The 19234-nt window shown below is 44.4% G+C and overlaps 1 protein-coding gene across 1 annotated transcript in view; it reads right to left on the bottom strand.

The window, feature by feature from the left end:
- Positions 1 to 15369, bottom strand: part of TMEFF1 (transmembrane protein with EGF like and two follistatin like domains 1) — a 190461-nt gene extending 175092 nt beyond the window's left edge. Inside the window, exon 1 of the mRNA XM_060774632.2 lies at positions 14947 to 15369. Coding sequence (XP_060630615.1) covers positions 14947 to 15130 — 184 coding nt within the window. The 5' untranslated portion in view covers positions 15131 to 15369. The remainder of the gene's footprint in view (positions 1 to 14946) is intronic.
- Between the last annotated feature and the right edge of the window lie 3865 nt (positions 15370 to 19234).

Here is a 19234-nt window from a genome sequence, read left to right as displayed (position 1 = left end):
ACACAGAAATAATCCTTAGAATGTTGTTTAACTACCACTATTCACTTTTCCACATAATCACCAGACAATTGGATACATTTCTGCCAACGATGAACAAGCTTTCTGAAGCCGTAACAGAAGAAGTCTGTTTGCTTTCATTTCAGGTGTCAACATTCTGGGTTCCCACTGTGCACAGATCTTCTGATAGCCAAGCAAAGCATTAATGTGATCCATATATTCTTGTGAAATGCCTATTATGCTTGACACCTTCTGCTGTCAAGAATTCAATGACTGCACGTTGCTTAAGTTGCATTGACCAACCGTCTGCGCAGGGTTCCATACTTCACACTTTAACAACACAACCGTTCAATGCTAAGGCTTCCCGCCAAAATGGAACTGTAGAGGAGAGTCTACTGAACAAGCCAATACCTGCCGCATACCAGTACTGCCATCTGTTGAGGAGTTACGAAGGTGGAGGCATTACTTTTCATTCAACCCTCGTACAAACATATACACCCTGAAACTTCCATCCTTCTCCTTCCTGATACTTTGTCTCATCATAGCAATAAACCATTCTAGGGTACGGGGCATTCTGATGTCACTGTGGCCGCTTTGGCACTGTTTATCCCATATTATCTGACAGTGGGGACTCAAAATCCAGTTTAAAGCAGATAATCTATTTATTTATGTATTTAATATATTTATATACCGTCCCTCTCAGCCCGCAGGCAACTCGGGAAGGTTTACAGTTGGTACCCAGACCATAAAATACAATTTCAATATAATAAAACAATTGAATAATAAAACCATAACAGAATCAATAAAATCAATCTATATAAATAAAAATGTAATGTTTGTTTGTGGGATCAACATAACTCAAAAACCACTGGATGAACTGTTGCCAAATTTGGCCACAATACACCTACTAACCAAAGGAGTGACCACCACTCAAAAAAATCGATTTTGTCATTTGGGAGTTGTAGTTGCTGGGATATATAGTTCACCTACAATCAAAGAGCATTCTAAACTACACCAATGATGGAATTGAACTAAACGTGGCACACAGGACTCCATGACCAACAAAAAATACTGGAAGGGTTTGGTGGGCATTGACCTTGAGTTTTGGAGTTGTAGTTCACCTCCATCCAGAGAGCACTGTGGATTCAAACAATGATGGATCTGAACCAAACTTGGCATGAATATTCCATATGTCCAAATATGAACACAGATGGAGTTTGGGGGAAATAGACATTGACATTTGGTAGTTGTAGTTACTGGGATTTATAGTTCACCTACAATCAAAGAACATTCTAAACCCCACCAATGACAGAATTGGGGCAAACTTCCCATACAGAACCCCCATGACCAACAGAAAATACTTAAGGCCATCCAGTCCAACTCTCTTCACCAGGGCAAGAAAACGTAAACAAAGCTCTCCTGACAAAGAGCCATCCAGTCATAGATATAGATAGATAGTTATGATTCACACACAAAGAGATCATAGATTTGAAAGGGACCCCTAAAGAAGGACAATTATATGTTGTATGTTCCAGAGTAGGCAAACCAGACAATCTCTACATCACCATGACAAAGAAACAAGAAATACTGTTCACCCACAAGCATAAAGAAATTACATATTTTAGAAACGAACACTTTCTCTCTCAATTTATTTTCCAGATCACCAGACTGGGACACAGCAACGTGTGGCAGGGGATGGCTAGTAAAATCAATAAAAACATGTATCATTAGGGTCTCTTCATTAAAACATCATCCAGTCACATTATCAACCAGAGCCCCTGGTGGCACAGTGGGTTAAACCCCTGTGCCGGCAGGACTGAAGACCGACAGGTCGCAGGTTCGAATCCAGGGAGAGGCTGATGAGCTCCCTCTATCAGCTCCAGCTCCTCATGCGGGGACATGAGAGAAGCCTCCCACAAGGATGATAAAAACATCAAATCATCCAGGCGTCCCTTGTTTGCATGCTTCAAGTCGTCTCCGGTTGCTTCTGGGTTGAGAGAATCGGCCGTCTACGAAGACGTTGCCCAGGGGACGCCCGGATGTCTTGCAATCCTGCGAGGAGGCTTCTCTCATGGAGAGAAGGCTGTCCTGTCCTGGTCTGAACTGCACAAACTATCACTCATCCATGATAGCAAGCTCCCACCATCCTACAACAGTGGGAGATGGCACCGAGGTTATAACCCAGACCTCTTATTTGTGAGCGACAGCATCGTACAGCAATGCACCAAATCAGTGGGACCACCAATCCCAAACACACAGCACCGACCAATAATATGCCAACTGTTCCCAACAATAAGGCCTCAGGAAGTTCGATTTAAACGAAGATACAACTTCAGAAAGGCAGATTGGACTAAATTCTCAGACATGTTAGACGACATGATCACATCGGTCGCGCCAGTCCCTGAGGAATACGAACATTTTATTGAAATAGTGAAAACCTGCTCACGGGCCTCCATACCGAGAGGCTGCAGAACCCACTACCTCCAGGGCATTACTCCTGAAACAGCTGCCTTGTTGGAAAACTATTACAGGCTCTACAACGAAGACCCATTCAGTGAGCAGACTCTTCAGGCAGCGCAGAGCATTGTGTCCTCCATCTCTGAAGCCAAGAAAGAACAGTGGATCAAGTTGATCACAGAGGTCGACATGGGCAGGAGCAGCCAGAAGGCGTGGAGGCTGCTGAGACGGCTGAGCAACGATCCCTCACAAACTAATACCCATGCCAACATAAAGGCAGATCAGATAGCACACCAACTCTTGAAGAATGGGAAACCCAACCTTGCCACCAAAGTAGGAAAGAAACCAATAGCCAGACAACCAGAGATTGAGAACAACAACCTCCATGAACCCTTTACATCTACTGAATTGGACATGGCTCTCAACAAATGTAAGAATGGCAAAGCAGCTGGCTTGGATGATCTACGGATGGAACAAATCAAGAACTTTGGTCCAAAAGCAAGGCGCTGGCTGCTGGAGCTGATGAACAACTGCACTGCATCCTGTCAGATCCCCAAAATCTGGAGGAAAGCAAGAGTCATCGCCATCTTGAAGCCAGGCAAAGACCGTAATGACCCAAAAAGCTACAGACCAATCTCCCTGTTGTGCCACCTCTACAAAGTTCTGGAGAGACTTATTTTGCATAGAATTATGGAAAATATAGACCCCTGTCTGATCCCACAGCAAGCTGGCTTCAGAAAAGGCAAAAGCTGCACATCGCAAGTGCTGAACCTGACCCAGCACATAGAAGATGGCTTTGAAAGGCAGCAGATCACAGGAGCTGTCTTCATAGACTTGTCAGCAGCCTATGATACTGTGAACCACCGCCTCCTCCTGAGAAAAATGTATAATATCACAAAGGACTACCACCTCACCCGCCTCATAGGAAACCTGCTACAAAACAGGAGCTTTTTTGTTGAGTTCCAGGGCCAGAGAAGCAGATGGCGGAAACAGAAGAACGGCCTGCCTCAGGGGAGCGTGCTTGCTCCATCCATGTTCAACATCTACACAAATGACCAGCCACTGCCAGAAGGGACAGAGAGTTTCATCTATGCTGACGATCGTGCCATTACTGCTCAAGCAGGGAGCTTTGAGATGGTAGAACAGAAGCTCTCCGAAGCTCTAGGTGCTCTTACTGCCTATTACAGGGAAAACCAACTGATCCCTAATCCATCTAAAACACAGACATGCGCCTTTCACCTTAAGAACAGACAAGCATCCCGAGCTCTGAGGATTACCTGGGAAGGAATCCCACTGGAGCATTGCAGCGCACCCAAATACCTGGGAGTCACTTTGGACCGTGCTCTGACCTACAAGAAGCACTGCCTGAACATCAAACAAAAAGTGGGCGCTAGAAACAACATCATACGAAAGCTGACTGGCACAACCTGGGGATCACAACCAGACACAGTGAAGACATCTGCCCTTGCGCTATGCTACTCTGCTGCTGAGTATGCATGCCCAGTGTGGAACACATCTCATCACACTAAAACAGTGGATGTGGCTCTTAATGAGACATGCCGCATTATCACGGGGTGTCTGCGACCCACACCACTGGAGAAATTACACTGCCTAGCCGGTATTGCACCACCTGACATCCGCCGGGAAGTAGCAGCCAATAGTGAAAGGACCAAGGCAGAGACATCTCCAGCTCATCCCCTGTTTGGGTATCAGCCAGCACGTCAACGACTTAAATCAAGACATAGTTTTCTTAGAACTACAGAGACACTCGCTGGAACACCCCAGCAAGCGAGAGTCCAAAAGTGGCACGCCCAAACCCAGCACCTCAATTCATGGGTGATACCAGATGAGAGACTCCCCCCTGGGCACTCAGAAGACTGGGCGACTTGGAAGGCGCTGAACAGATTGCGCTCTGGCACCACGAGATGCAGAGCCAATCTTAAGAAATGGGGCTACAGGTTGGAATCCTCGGCATGCGAGTGCGGAGAAGAACAAACCACTGACCACCTGCTGCAATGCACCCTGAGCCCTGCCACATGCACGATGGAGGACCTTCTTGCGGCAACCCCAGAGGCACTCCAAGTGGCCAGATACTGGTCAAAGGACATTTAACCAAATACCAAATTTACAAAATCTGTGTGGTTTTTTTTTCTTTTTTTTTTCTTTTTCTTTTTAATCTCTGTGTTTGTTTTGCTCTGTTAGAATTGTAATTCAATGGTTGCTGATGACACGATAAATAAATAAAAATCCAGGCGTCCCCTGGGCAATGTCCTTGCAGACGGCCAATTCTCTCACACCAGGAGTTACTCCTGACACGACAAAAAAAAAAAAGTCAACCATTCCATTTTCCTATGTCTGTTACCCTGTATTTGCAAATGCCTCCTTAAAGAGCCAAGTTTTAAATGTTAAAGGGAGGGGGCCGATCTGATGTCCTTAGGGAGGGCGTTCCATAGCCGAGGGGCCACCACTGAGAAGGCCCTATCTCTCGTCCCCGCCAACCGTGCTTGTGACAAAGGTGGGACGATCTTAAAATCCTAGAATCAGATCCTGGGATATAGGGTAGTGTGGAAGGGACCTGTGTTACTTGTTCAGCATCCCTATGCTACGTATGGTTTTTGGAAGTAAATCCCACCATGTCCAATGAAACTTAATTAATTGTTCAGTCACAGAGGACTGCAAGCTTAGATCATGATCCTCCACATACTTAGTAGGGAGTATATCCCGATGGGACTTAGCTGAACAGCAGAAGAGAAGCTGGTACAGCTAGTAACAGACACTATCCAAAGCGAACCATCCCACAAAGCGCTTCAAGCTGCTTGCAAAGCGGCAACTGCCTCTGCTTCTCCGGGAAGACAATGGAATTGGAGGACAACAAGTACCTCTCATGAATCTCTCATCAATCTGGCACTAGCGGTGGCACGTAATTTCAACTGGCAATCAACTCAGAGCAATCATCCATGCTTTTGAGATGGAGTGAAAAAAAGAGGGAGAGAAACAACCGCTTGAAGGTAAAATACCCAAGTCTGAGACAGAACAAAATAGAAATACGCCGAAGAAAAATATTGCTATAGACGCACAAGCCACATTGTCATCTAACGTTCCCCACTAATGGGGGGGGGGGGAGAGACGGACCTTATGATTTAATGTGTCCTGCTGGCCCTTTTTCCTATTCCTAGCTAGATAAAGCAGCCAAGAGACACAGCTTTCATATTTTAGAAATGTATGTTTTTTTTATTGCAATGACTTTTCTTAGCAACCAACCAGAGCTAGATTTGATGTGAGGATTTATATATTTATTAGTGCTGAACAGCACAAAAATTAAAAAACAAAACTAGGTGCTTACTTAAATAGGTTACAGCTACAGGAGCACTTCTGCAATCTCTTTTGTTTCTCGAACCATTTTCTGAAGCCACAGAAGTGGGCGAAGGAAGCTAAAGGTGAAGAGTGTAGTTTGCATTCATTAGCCAGGGTGATGGGCCTGAACACACATACACTCCGCAGGCGGAAACAAAAGACCTCGCCTCCTGTTTGGGGAGCAGGGGAGGGGGCGCGAGAGAGTCGACTTTTATTTCCTCTGAAAGGGGAATAATTTCCCCGCTGGTGCCACAACTGAAATAAAAGCACGTTTTTTGAAACCAGAGCTGCAAGCAAGGTCTTTTGTTCCCAGATGCAGAAAAATGAACTGGCACTCCCTCTCGGCACTGGTTCCAGAGACATGAACTGTTGACACCTCGCTGCCCACACAAGGTCAGCGTGTCCATTCCCAGATTGACCAGAAGCCTCCCTCCCTGTGTTCAGCACTCTGGCTTTGCAAGAAAGGACCGTATGTCCAGAGAGAATGGACACACTGGTCCCTCAAGATATATATATATATATATATATATATATATATATATATATATATATATATATATATGAATGGTGAGGGAAGTCAGTGCCTGTATAGGCAAAAAATGGGATGAAAATTATAGTCGTGGGAAACATGTGCATGAAGGAAAGAGCATCAATGCATACGTGTGGTTATGTTGCTTACGTTTTATATACTTCTTTGAACCCAGGAAGTGTGTGTTGAACCTACCTAGAAGTAAAAGCTTTTGATGTAAGGAATAATAATAATAATAATAATAATAATAATAATAATAATAATAATCTTTGCAGTTCAATTTTGAGGTCTTGATAGCGGCTGAGTTTTTCCTGTTGTTTTTCCTCAATGCAACTGTCACCTGGAATGGCGACATCAATAATCCAGACTTTTTTCTTTCCCACAATCATGATGTCTGGTGTATTGTGTTCCAAAACTGCAAAGACTCTGGCATAAACCAGTACAGGTGGTCCCAGTGGTCATCGGCACACTGGGTGCCGTGCCAAAAGATCTCAGTCGGCATTTGGAAACAATAAACATCGACAAAATCACGATCTGTCAATTGCAAAAGGCCACCTTACTTGGATCTGCACGCATCATTCGAAAACACATCACACAGTCCTAGACGCTTGGGAAGTGTTCGACTTGTGATTTTATGATACGAAATCCAGCATATAGATCTCGTTTGCTGTGACATACTGTGCTTTTTTGTCAGTAAAATAATAATAATAATAATAATAATAATAATAATAATAATAATAATAGGTGATCAGCACACTGGGTGAGGTGCCTAAAGACTTTGGACTGCACTTAAACACAATCGGCACTGCCAAAATTACCATCTGCCATCTGCAAAAAGCCACCTTACTGGAATCTGCATGCATTATTTGCCGATACATCACACAGTCCTAGACACTTGGGAAGTGTCCGACATATGATCTAATAAAACAGCCAGTAGAGTGTCTGCTGTGGACTCATCTTTTGGTGTTTCAAATCATCATCATCATCATCATCATCTTTATTTATACCCCACCACCATCTCCCCAAAAGGGGGACTCGGAGTGGCTTACATGAGGCCGAGCCCAGCGATATATTACAGCAACATAAAATATAAACAACAAAATAACATCACAATAAAATAAATAAACCAATCAAGTAAAATAAACAGTACAAAATAACATAATGAAAAATAAAACACAGTGGGTGGGCCAAAGGCTGATACACTGCTCTATATCCCAGGTTATTTGCTTTGAACTGGATTATAGGAGTCTTCACTGCCAGATAATCTTGGATCAAAACCCGGGATATAACGCAATGTAGATCCAGTCTAAGAGTTTATGATGTAAAGAAATATTACTGGATAATTAGTAGTCATTTAAGGCCACTTCTACACTGCAATATAATCCTGATTATCAAATGGGATAATCCACATTATCTGCATTGAACTGGTTTATATGAATCTACACTGCCATATAATCCAGTTCAAAGCAGATAATATGGATTTTATATGGCAGTGGAGAAGGAGTCTAAGTCCCATTCAACTCACTGTGACTCAAGAACAACTTGTTATGGGTGAAAATTCAAACCTCACAACCTCTGAGGGATGCCTGCTATAGATGCAGGCAAAACCCCAGGAGAGAATGATTCTAGAACATGGCCATGTAGCCCGAAAAATTCATTTCTATTTGGGTTGCAATCCTACGCCCGAGAGCAACAGATCCTTGTGCTCTCTCTCTCTCTCTCTCTCTCTATATATATATATATATATGTAGACACTTTAGAAAGACATGTTCAAGGCTGTGAATAGCAGCTTACTCCTATGCATATCTACTCAGACCTGTTTAATTCAACATAACTTACACCCTGAGAAGCAAGTATGGGCCTAGAGCTTAGAAAGGACAATGCAACATAACACCTTCTGAGAAATCCCATGTTCCAAAAAATGCACTGCTGGGTAGCTATGTAGAGGATCTGACCCCGAGGCACCTTTTCTTATCTTGGAATTTCAAAATATTCCAAAATCTGGGGGCTGAGATAGTGACACCTTTGCTCTCTGGTGGTTCAATGCGCTCAAAGTTTGTTTCCTGAGCTGTGTTACTAAAAGCGTTGTCTAAAATGACTTATGTGGGTAAAGTGCACATGACACATACCCGTAATTTACTGGAGTTTCATGCACCATTGAATCTAACACGCGCCTCAGTTTTCCAAACCCTAAAACCCAAAAAAGTGTTTGCTGCTGAATGTAATGTGCAGCGACAAAAAGTGTACTCTTTGGCCCAAAAACTATGCATTACAGTAGCTGCCTGTTTTGAATTCCTTCTTTAAAAACTAAAGTATTAGAATACCAAAGATTTCAGCAACGGAAAAGAAAACCTCAGGGTTCACTTGTGCTGTAGAATGAATCCACGTTCAATTGCCGAGGGTCAGTGCGATGGGGGCTGCCAAAGAACACTGATGCCTCACCAAACTACAAATCCCAGCATTGCATATTATTGAGCCACGGCCATTAAAATAATGATGTCTCTCAAAGAGAAGCTCCAGGTGCAATTCCTGAAGGAGCTTCCCCTTAGGCTCAGAACTATAGGTCCTTCTACACAACCATATAACCCAGAATATCAAGGCAGATAATCCACAATATCTGTTTTGAACTTGAGTCCACACTGTCATGTAATCCGATTCAATGTAGATTTTATACACCTGTGTGGAAGGGGCCTAAGATGACCATATTATGTGAATCTAATGCACAACCTACTTTTGGCAAGGTAATTTAGCAAAAAAAAAAAAAAGGTGTGCATTCGATATAAGTCAATACCAGTAACTGAGGCCCCTTCCACACAGCTATATAAAATCCACATTGAACTGGATTATATGGCAGTGTGGACTCAGATAACCCAGTTCAAAGCAGATATTGTGAATTATCTGCCAGGAATGTAGTGTCTAGTTTGAGCAAAGTTATGGTACCGTTGTATTCGGCTTTGCTTAGACTTCACCTGGAATACTTTGTCCAGTTCTGGACACCACAGTTCAAAAGAGATACTGACAAGCTGGAAAGTGTTCTGAGGGGGGCAACTAAAATGATCAAAGTTCTGGAGACCATGAATCCCCATGAGGAGCATCTTAAAGAACTGGGTATGTTTGGCATGCAGAAGAGAAAGTTGAGAGGAGACACGATAGCCATGTATATATGTGAAAAGGTGTCATAACGAAGAGGGAGCAGGCTTGTTTTCTGCTGCCCTGGAAACTGGGACTCGGAGCAATGGGTTCCAATTACAGGAAAGGAGATTCCACCTGAACATTAGAAAGAACTTCCTGACTGTATGAGCTGTTCAGCAGTGCAACTCTCTGTCCTGGAGTGTGATGGAAGCTCTTTCCTTGGAAACTTTTAAGTAGATGCTGGATGGCCATCTGTCAAGGATACTTTGATTGTGCTTTCCCTGAAGGGCTGGACTAGATGGCCCATGTGGTCTGTTCCAACTCTATGATTCTATGATAGTAAATTAAAAAAAATAAGCCGCTGTTATTTTTGTGATGTGATTTTATATGCTTTGTTGGTTTTAACCGGGATTGTTTTGATACTAATGTTGTTTAATACTGATTTAATATTTTTGTATATTTGAAGTTGCATTGAAATATTTTTAGTTATGAGCCGCTTTGAATCTCTGTGCGGAGAGATAAAGTGAGATATAAATAAACATTATTAATTAATTAATAATAAAATATTCTGGGTTATATGGCTATGTGGAAGGGCCCTGAACCTATTATTATTATTATTATTATTATTATTATTATTATTATTACCTGGCTACGTGTTTAGTAGCTTACTGCCATTGGTTGATGACTGCTGTTCTTAATTGAATGTTAGTTGATGTTTCGTATGTCCATACGTTGTATTTAATTGTATTTTTAATTTGTTACATTTTATGTTCTGCTTTAGGCACCTTGTGCTCTGTGCAAGCCACCCCTAGCTCCTCTGGGGAGATGGTGCCAGGATACAAGAATAAAGTTGTTGTTGTTGTTGTTATTATTATAAACACAACAAGATGCGTCCACAGCAGACACTCTGCTGGCTGTTGAATTGAATCACACGTTGGACACTTCCCAAGTATCTAGTACTGTGTAATGTATCGGCGAATAATGCGTGCAGATCCCAGTAAGGTGGCCTTCTGCAGCTGGCAGATGGTAATTTTGTCAGCGCCGATTGTGGTTAAGTGCAGGACAAGGTCTGTAGGCACTGCACCCAGTGTGCCGATCACCACTGGGACCACCTTTACTGGCTTGTGCCAGAGTCTTTGCAGTTCTATCTTTAAATCCTCATATTGTGTCAACTTTTCCTGTTGTTCCTCTGCAATTTTGTCAGCACCAATTGTGTTTAAGTGCAGGCCAAGGTCTTTAGGCACTGCACCCAGTGTGCCGATCACCACTGGGACCACCTTTACTGGCTTGTGCCAGAGTCTTTGCAGTTCGATTTTTAAGTCCTCATATAATAATAATAATAATAATAATAATAATAATAATAATAATAATATATTAATTTATACCCTGCCTTAGCTTTCCATACACTAAGTGGCTTAACATAGAAGCATTTGCATAATGCATGTCCTTTGTTTAATCTCTGTTTTCTCTGTTTTGATATGTCTTTCATAGAGACCGGTTTTGGTACATAACTTTTATGGAGGTATGTTTTACTGTGTGTCTTTGTAGTGTTTTTGCTGTGTTGACATATGTTTGTTGTTTTGTGATCAGCCTCGAGCCATGAAGAGATTATTATAATTATTATATCCATTGAAAATATACAAATATATGAATAGATTAAAACATTAAAATTGAGACTTGGGTCCCATCTCCAAGCCAGGCTGTTATGTCAGCTCCACTGGCTGCCAGATTGCTACCAAGCACAATTCAAAGTGTTGGCTTTACGCTATAAAGCCCTAAATGGTTCTGGCCTAACTTACGTGTTCGAACATATCTCTCCCCTATGAATTGGTTAGTGTTAAGATCTGCCAGGGAGGCCCTGCTCTTAGTCTTGCCTGCTTCTCAAGCGCGACTGATGGGAATGAGAGACGGGGCCTTCTCAGTTGTGGCCCCTTGGCTATGGAACTCCCTCCCTCCTGGTTTTCAGGAAAAAAGTCAAGACCAGACTATGGAACCAGCCGTCTGGGGAGTAGTGCAATATGGAGTCGATATGAAAGTAGCAGCACGAAAGACGACTATGGGACTATGCATTATGTTTTAACTGTTTTAATATGTTTTCTCTGTTTTCAATTGCTTGATGTCTTGTATTGCTTATCTACATTTGCAATGAGGCACTGAACTTTGCCAAAACTGCAAAACTGAGTCCCCTTTTGGGGTGAGATAGAGCAGGATAGAATTATAGCAAATAGATAGATAAATAAATAAATAAATAAATAAGTCATGTTCAGAACTCCCTGCAAGCATACTTCGAAATAAAAAACACTCATAGACCTCTTCCACACATCCCACATTTTCTGCTTCGAACTACAATTTATGTCAGTGTGGACTCAAATAACTCAGGGCCCTTCCACACAGCCACATAAGCCAGAAGATCAAGGCAGAAAATCCCACAATATCTGCTTTGAAATGTGTTATCTGAGTCCTTACTGCCATATATTCCAGTTCAAAGCAGAAAATGAGGGATTTTATTCAGCTGTGTGGAAGGGGGGCTCAGATAACTCAGGTCCCTTCCACACAGCCATATAACTTGGAATATCATGGCAGAATAAGCCACAATATCTGCTTTGAACTGGGTTATCTGAGTCCACACTGCCAAATACCCCAGTTCAAAACAGAAAGTGTGGGATTCGATTTAACTGTGTGGAAGGGGAACTCCGAGGTGGGACGTAGAGGGAGATGCATTTGGACAGATACGCTGGGCCGGAACCGTATAGGGTTTTGTAGGTCAAAACCAGCACTTTGAATTGTGCTCGGAACTGGATCGGCAGCCAGTGAAGCTGACACAACAGAGGGGTGGTATGCTCCCTGTATGACACTCCCGTGAGCAATCTGGCTGCCTCCCGCTGGACTAATTGAAGTTTCCGAACAGTCTTCAAAGGCAACCCCACGTAGAGTGCGTTGCAGTAATCTATCCGGGATGTAACAAGAGCGTGGACCACCGTGGCCAGATCCGACTTATCTGAGGTCCCCTTCCACACAGCTGAATAAAATGCCCTATTATCTGCTTTGAACTGGGATATATGGCAGTGTGGACTCAGACAACACATAGAGGCAAGCATTCAATGCCTCACCACAAACGCAGACCAGGATACGATTCAACCTAGTTCAGAGCAGGCATTGTGGGATTTTCAGCCTTGATATCCTGAGTTGTATGTGAAAATCCCACATGGAATATATGGCATAACCCTGATCAAAGTAGATATTTTGGCATTTTCTGCCATGATATTCCAAGTTGTGTGGAAGGGACCTGAGTTATGTGAGCCCCCCTTCCACACAGCTGAATAAAATCCCCTATTACCTGCTTTGAACTGGGATACATGGCAGTGTGGACTCGGAGAACACATAGAGGCAAGCATTCAACGCCTCACCACAAACGCAGACCAGGATACAATTCAACCCAGTTCAGAGCAGGTATTGTGGGATTTTCTGCCTTGATACCCTGACCCCTTTTCCTGCTTCTTGGCAGGGAGTTGGACTGGATGGCCCGTGAGGTCTCTTCCAACTCTTTGATTCTATGATTCTAGTTGTATGTGAAAATCCCACATGGAATATATGGCATAACCCTGATCAAAGTAGATATTTTGGCATTTTCTGCCATGATATTCCAAGTAGTGTGGAAGGGACCTGAGTTATCTGAGCCCCCCTTGCACACAGCTGAATAAAATCCCCTATTACCTGCTTTGAACTGGGATATATGGCAGTGTGGACTCGGAGAACACATAGAGGCAAGCATTCAACGCCTCACCACAAACGCAGGATGCAATTCAACCTAGTTCAGAGCAGGTATTGTGGGATTTTCTGCCTTGATATCCTGACCCCCTTTCCTGCTTCTTGGCAGGGGGTTGGACTGGATGGCCCATGAGGTGTCTTCCAACTCTTTGATTCTATGATTCTAGTTGTATGTGAAAATCCCACATGGAATATATGGCATAACCCAGATCAAAGTAGATATTTTGGCATTTTCTGCCATGATATTCCAAGTTGTGTGGAAGGGACCTGAGTTATCTGAGCCCCCCTTGCACACAGCTGAATAAAATCCCCTATTACCTGCTTTGAACTGGGATATATGGCAGTGTGGACTCAGACAACACATAGAGGCAAGCATTCAATGCCTCACCTCAAACGCAGACCAGGATACAATTCAGCCCAGTTCAGAGCAGGTATTGTGGGATTTTCTGCCATGATACCCTGACCCCTTTTCCTGGTTCTTGGCAGGGAGTTGGACTGGATGGCCCATGAGGTCTCTTCCAACTCTTTGATTCTATGATTCTAGTTGTATGTGAAAATCCCACATGGAATATATGGCATAACCCAGATCAAAGTAGATATTTTGGCATTTTCTGCCATGATATTCCAAGTTGTGTGGAAGGGACCTGAGTTATCTGAGCCCCCCTTGCACACAGCTGAATAAAATCCCCTATTACCTGCTTTGAACTGGGATATATGGCAGTGTGGACTCAGACAACACATAGAGGCAAGCATTCAATGCCTCACCACAAACCCAGGATATGATTCAACCTAGTTCAGAGCAGGTATTGTGGGATTTTCAGCCTTGATATCCTGAGTTGTATGTGAAAATCCCACATGGAATATATGGCATAACCCAGATCAAAGTAGATATTTTGGCATTTTCTGCCATGATATTCCAAGTTGTGTGGAAGGGACCTGAGTTATCTGAGCCCCCCTTCCACACAGCTGAATAAAATCCCCTATTATCTGCTTTGAACTGGGATATATGGTAGTGTGGACTCGGAGAACACATAGAGGCAAGCATTCAACGCCTCACCACAAACGCAGGATACAATTCAACCCAGTTCAGAGCAGGTATTGTGGGATTTTCAGCCTTGATATCCTGAGTTGTATGTGAAAATCCCACATGGAATATATGGCATAACCCAGATCAAAGTAGATATTTTGGCATTTTCTGCCATGATATTCCAAGTTGTGTGGAAGGGACCTGAGTTATCTGAGCCCCCCTTCCACACAGCTGAATAAAATCTCCTATTATCTGCTTTGAACTGGGATATATGGCAGTGTGGACTCAGAGAACACATAGAGGCAATGCCTCCCCTCAAGAAGAGTGTTGCCAATATTGCTGGGAGGCTTTGGGCTGTAGCTAATCGGGACAGAAAGGCTGGAAGAGCCGCTCTTGAGTCCCACTTTGGTCCATGGTGCTGCTGGCCAGAGGGCTCCAAGGCGGAGGAGCCAGGCTGCCTATCTCTTGAGCCGCCTTTTGTACGGCAAGGGCAGGAGTCTCCCTTGAATGGCTCCTTCCACGTGCGGAGGAGAAGCTTGTCTCGGTCTTGAGTGACACATCTCAAGATGGGGATGGAGCAGATTGGAGGGACGGGGTTCCTCGGAAGGGGGGGAGGGGGGGACGCCGGGCTTTGGGTCTTTGAGCGATCCCCTCTCTGGATCTCCATGTATCTTGATCTCACCTGAGCAGTTGCTCCCCGCCTTGCCCCTGCACTCCGAGGAGGAGGCGGGCGCTGCCGGGGAGAGCGGGTTGGAGCCCCGGGCCGGGGACAAGGCGACCACGGCCACCGCCAGCGCCAGCATCACCGCCCCGCCGCCGCCTCCGCCTCCGTTGCAACCATGGCCAGATCCAGGCGAGGCCGCCATGGCGGGGACTGCCCTGGAAAGCGGGAAGGGCGATCACCAGCCGGGCCGCATCCCTCGCCTCTTTGTGCGCGCCTCCTGCTTCTCCTCCTCCTCCTCCTCTTTCCCGGTGCTGATGCTGCCGCTCCTGCTCCTCCGGCTGGGGCTACAACAAAGGGATGGGAGGCGGAGGAGGGGGCGAGGGAGAGGGGTCCACGTGACGCCCAGGCCGACAGCCTCCTCCCCCGGGACCGGGCCGGGATGGGGGCGGGGCCAGGGGTGGGCCAAGCCACGCCCCTTTCTGTTTCCTTTCTCTCCCCCCCCCCCCCGCGCGGGATGGGAAAGGAGGACCCCGCCCCCTTCCCAACTCCATCACCCACCCTCCATCCCTCTACAAAACCAACTGACCCGCCTCGCCAAAGTTGGAAAGGTACAAGGCATTCCTGCTTCATGGATTTTGCATTCACCCAGAAAGGCTTGGATCAAACACTGGGGAATTGGGGGGGGGGGGGGGAGTGCCCTCACTTGGTTGAAAATCCATAGCAAAGAAAACAGGGAAAGCAGAAAAATAAATAGTACAAGTCTATTTCGAAATAACTCAGACAATCATCAAAAGCAAGAAGGAAGCCAACAAACATTTTTTTATTATATTTACTAGTTGTCCCCTGCCACGCGTTGCTGTGGTCCACTCTGGTAATCATGGGGGTTCTGTATGGGAGGTTTGGTCCAATTCTATCGTTGGTGGGGTTCAGAATACTCTGTAATTAGAGGTGAACTACAAATCCCAGCAACTACAATTCCCAAATGTCAAGATTCTATTTTCCCCAAACTCCACCAGTGTTCACATTTGGGCATATTGAGTATTCTTGTAGAGTTTGGTCCTGATCCATCATTGTTTGAGTCCACAGTGCTCTCTGGATGTAGGTGAACTACAACTCCAAAACCAAAGGACACTTCCCACCAAACCCTTCCAGTATTTTCAGGTTGTCATGGGAGAACTGTGTGCCAAGTTTGGTTCAATTCCATCGTTGGTGGGGTTCAGAATGCTCTTTGATTGTAGGTGAATTATAAACCCCAACAACTACAACTCCCAAATGACAAAATCATTTTTTTTTAGTGAAGGACATACATTGGCCTGATAAGTGTCTTGTGTTCAAATTTGGTGTCAATTCACCCAGTGGTTATTGAGTTCTGTTAATCCCACAAACAAACATTACATTACAACAGGTTCCTGGACCATCTTAACAGCATCCACCCAAAAATCCAGTTCACCATGGAAAAAGAAAACGAAGGAAGACTGCCTTTTCTAGATGTCCTAGTCATCCGTAAACCAGATCAACAGTTGGGTCACACCGTTTACAGAAAACGCACACACACAGATAGATATCTACATAAAAACTCCAACCATCACCCAAGTCAAAAAAGAAGCACCATTAAAGCCTTGGCAGATTGTGCAAAAAGAATCTGCGAACCCCACCTCCTCCAAGATGAACTGAACCACCTCAACTGGGCTCTCCAGGCCAATGGATACTCCACCTCAGACATCAGAAGAGCTGCAAGACCGAGAACAAGCCACGAGAGTCAAGAGGAAGATCCACCCAGAGGAAAAGCGTTCCTGCCATACATCAAGGGAACCACTGATCGCATAGGGAAGCTGATGAGGAAACATAACATACAAACAATCTACAGACCCACCAAAAAAATCCAACAAATGCTACGTTCAGCAAAGGACAAGAGGGATCCTCTCACCTCTGCAGGAGTCTACCGTATACCATGCAGCTGTGGACAAGTCTACATAGGGACCACCAAACGCAGCATTGCCCAAACACGAATCAAAGAACATGAAAAACACTGCAGACTACTTCAACCAGAGAAGTTGGCCATAGCAGAGCACCTGATGAACCAGCCTGGACACAGCATATTATTTGAGAACACAGAAATGCTGAACCACTCCAACAACCACCATGTCAGACTACACAGAGAAGCCAGTGAAATTCACAAGCATGTGGACAACTTCAACAGAAAGGAGGAAACCATGAAGATGAACAAAATCTGGCTACCAGTATTTAAAAAACTCTAAAATTACAGCAGGAAAACAGCAGAGAGGAAATAACCAGGCACATCTTAACACCTCTCAACAAAAGATTACCCCAGACTCAGCCAAGCCTTCAAATGCTAATGAAGGTGGTCAGTTGAAACATTCACACCTAGCTCCAGCAGAGAAGAGCTCTGTGTCCCACCCCAGCCATTCCACAGATATATAAAACCCATTTTCCTAATTCCAACAGACCTCACTACCTCTGAGGATACTTGCCATAGATGCAGGCGAAACGTCAGGAGAAATGCCTCTAGAACAGGCATGGGGAACCTTCGGCCCTCCAGATGTGGTGGACTTCAACTCCCACAATTCCTTGTGCTGTCTTTAGCCTACAAAGCCTCAAGGAATTGTGGGAGTTGAAGTCCACCACACCTGGAGGGCCGAAGGTTCCTGACCCCTGCTCTAGAACATGGCCATACAGCCCGAAAAAACCCACAAGAACCTAGTGATTCCAGCCATGAAAGCCTTCGACAATACATTAAACATTACATTTTTATTTATATAGAAGACTAGCCGTCCCTGCTACGCATTGCTGTGCCCAGTCTGGTGATCTGGAAAATAAAGTAATGAGAAAGTGTTGGTTTCTAATATATGTAATTTTGTTGTGTTGTTATGTTCTTTTCTGATGGTTATAGAGGTTCTGTGTGGGAAGTTTGGCCCAATTCTATCATTGATGGGGTTCAGAATGCTCTTAGGAGCCTCCGGTGGTGCAGTGGGTTAAACCCCTGTGCTGGCAGGACTGAAGACTGACAGGTTGCAGGTTCGAATCCGGGGAGAGGCGGATGAGCTCCCTCTATCGACTCCAGCTCCTCATGCGGGGACATGAGAGAAGCCTCCCACAAGGATGAAAAAACATCAAATCATCCGGGCATCCCCTGGGCAACGTCCTTGCAGACGGCCAATTCTCTCACACCAGAAGTGACTTGCAGTTTCTCAAGTTGCTCCTGACATGACAAAAAAAAAAAGAATGCTCTTTTATTCTAGGTAAACTATACATTCTAGTAACTACAACTCCCAAATGTCAAGGTCTATTTCCCTCGAACTCTATCTGTGTTCATATTTGGGCATATGGAATATTTGTGCCAAGTTTGGTCCAGATCCACAGTTTGTGTCCACAGTGATCTCTGGATGTATGCAAACTACAACTCCCAAACTCAAGGTCAATGCCCACCAAACCCTTCTAGTATTTTCTGTTGGTCATGGGAGTCCTGTGTGCCACGTTTGGTTCAATTCCATCATTGGTGGAGTTCAGAATGCTCTTTGAGTGTAGATTAACTTTAAATCCCAGCAACTACAACTTCCAAATGACAAGATCAATTTTTTGAGTGATGGTCACTCATTGGGTTGTTAAGGTATCTTGTGTCCAAATTTGGTATCAGTTCATCCAGTGGTTTTTTAGTTATGTTAATCCCACAAACAAACATTACATTTTTATTTATATAGATTCTGTTCCATTACCTCTTTGGGACAACGACAATCAGAATTCACCAGACAGCATGGCCTCTAGCTCTGCTGACTGGCTGGCGGTGCTAGTAGTAGTTGAAGAAGTAAATAAATATTCCAAACTCTGTGTTTATTGCAACTATTTTTTTTTTGTTATTGTTCTGAGCTGCAACCTTAGGTTTTGATTTATTTGGAAATATGCAAGCCCCATGAAACACAACCTCGGGGAGCAATACACAAAGGGCTGTGCTGCACAGCTCCAATCCTAAAAGACTGTCACTGGAAGGAAATCCCAGTGTGTTCATTATGAATTCCAAAGAGGGGAGGAGAGGTTATTGGTTGGGTTGGGAGTGCCTTGAAACTTAATCCTTCTGGAAAACAATCTGTGCAAATAGGCAGTTAATGGTGAGGCCTCCTTAGAGGGGCAGGAGGTACCTGGTTTTGGTTCAAGTCAAGAGGAAGGGGCCTCGTAATGTCCCCAACCATCAAGTTCAAATGAACACCAGGCTTCCTTCTAGCACCGAGTTAAGCCTTGTTGCTTTGAGCAAGCTTAGGGCTGTTTATTGCCTGTAAAATGGATTCTCCTA

Source organism: Anolis sagrei, chromosome 4 (genome assembly GCF_037176765.1).
Source record: "Anolis sagrei isolate rAnoSag1 chromosome 4, rAnoSag1.mat, whole genome shotgun sequence".
Taxonomy (NCBI): Eukaryota; Metazoa; Chordata; class Lepidosauria; order Squamata; family Dactyloidae; genus Anolis; species Anolis sagrei.
Note: the sequence above shows the minus strand (reverse complement) of the source record. Positions and strands in the feature narration are given on the sequence as shown.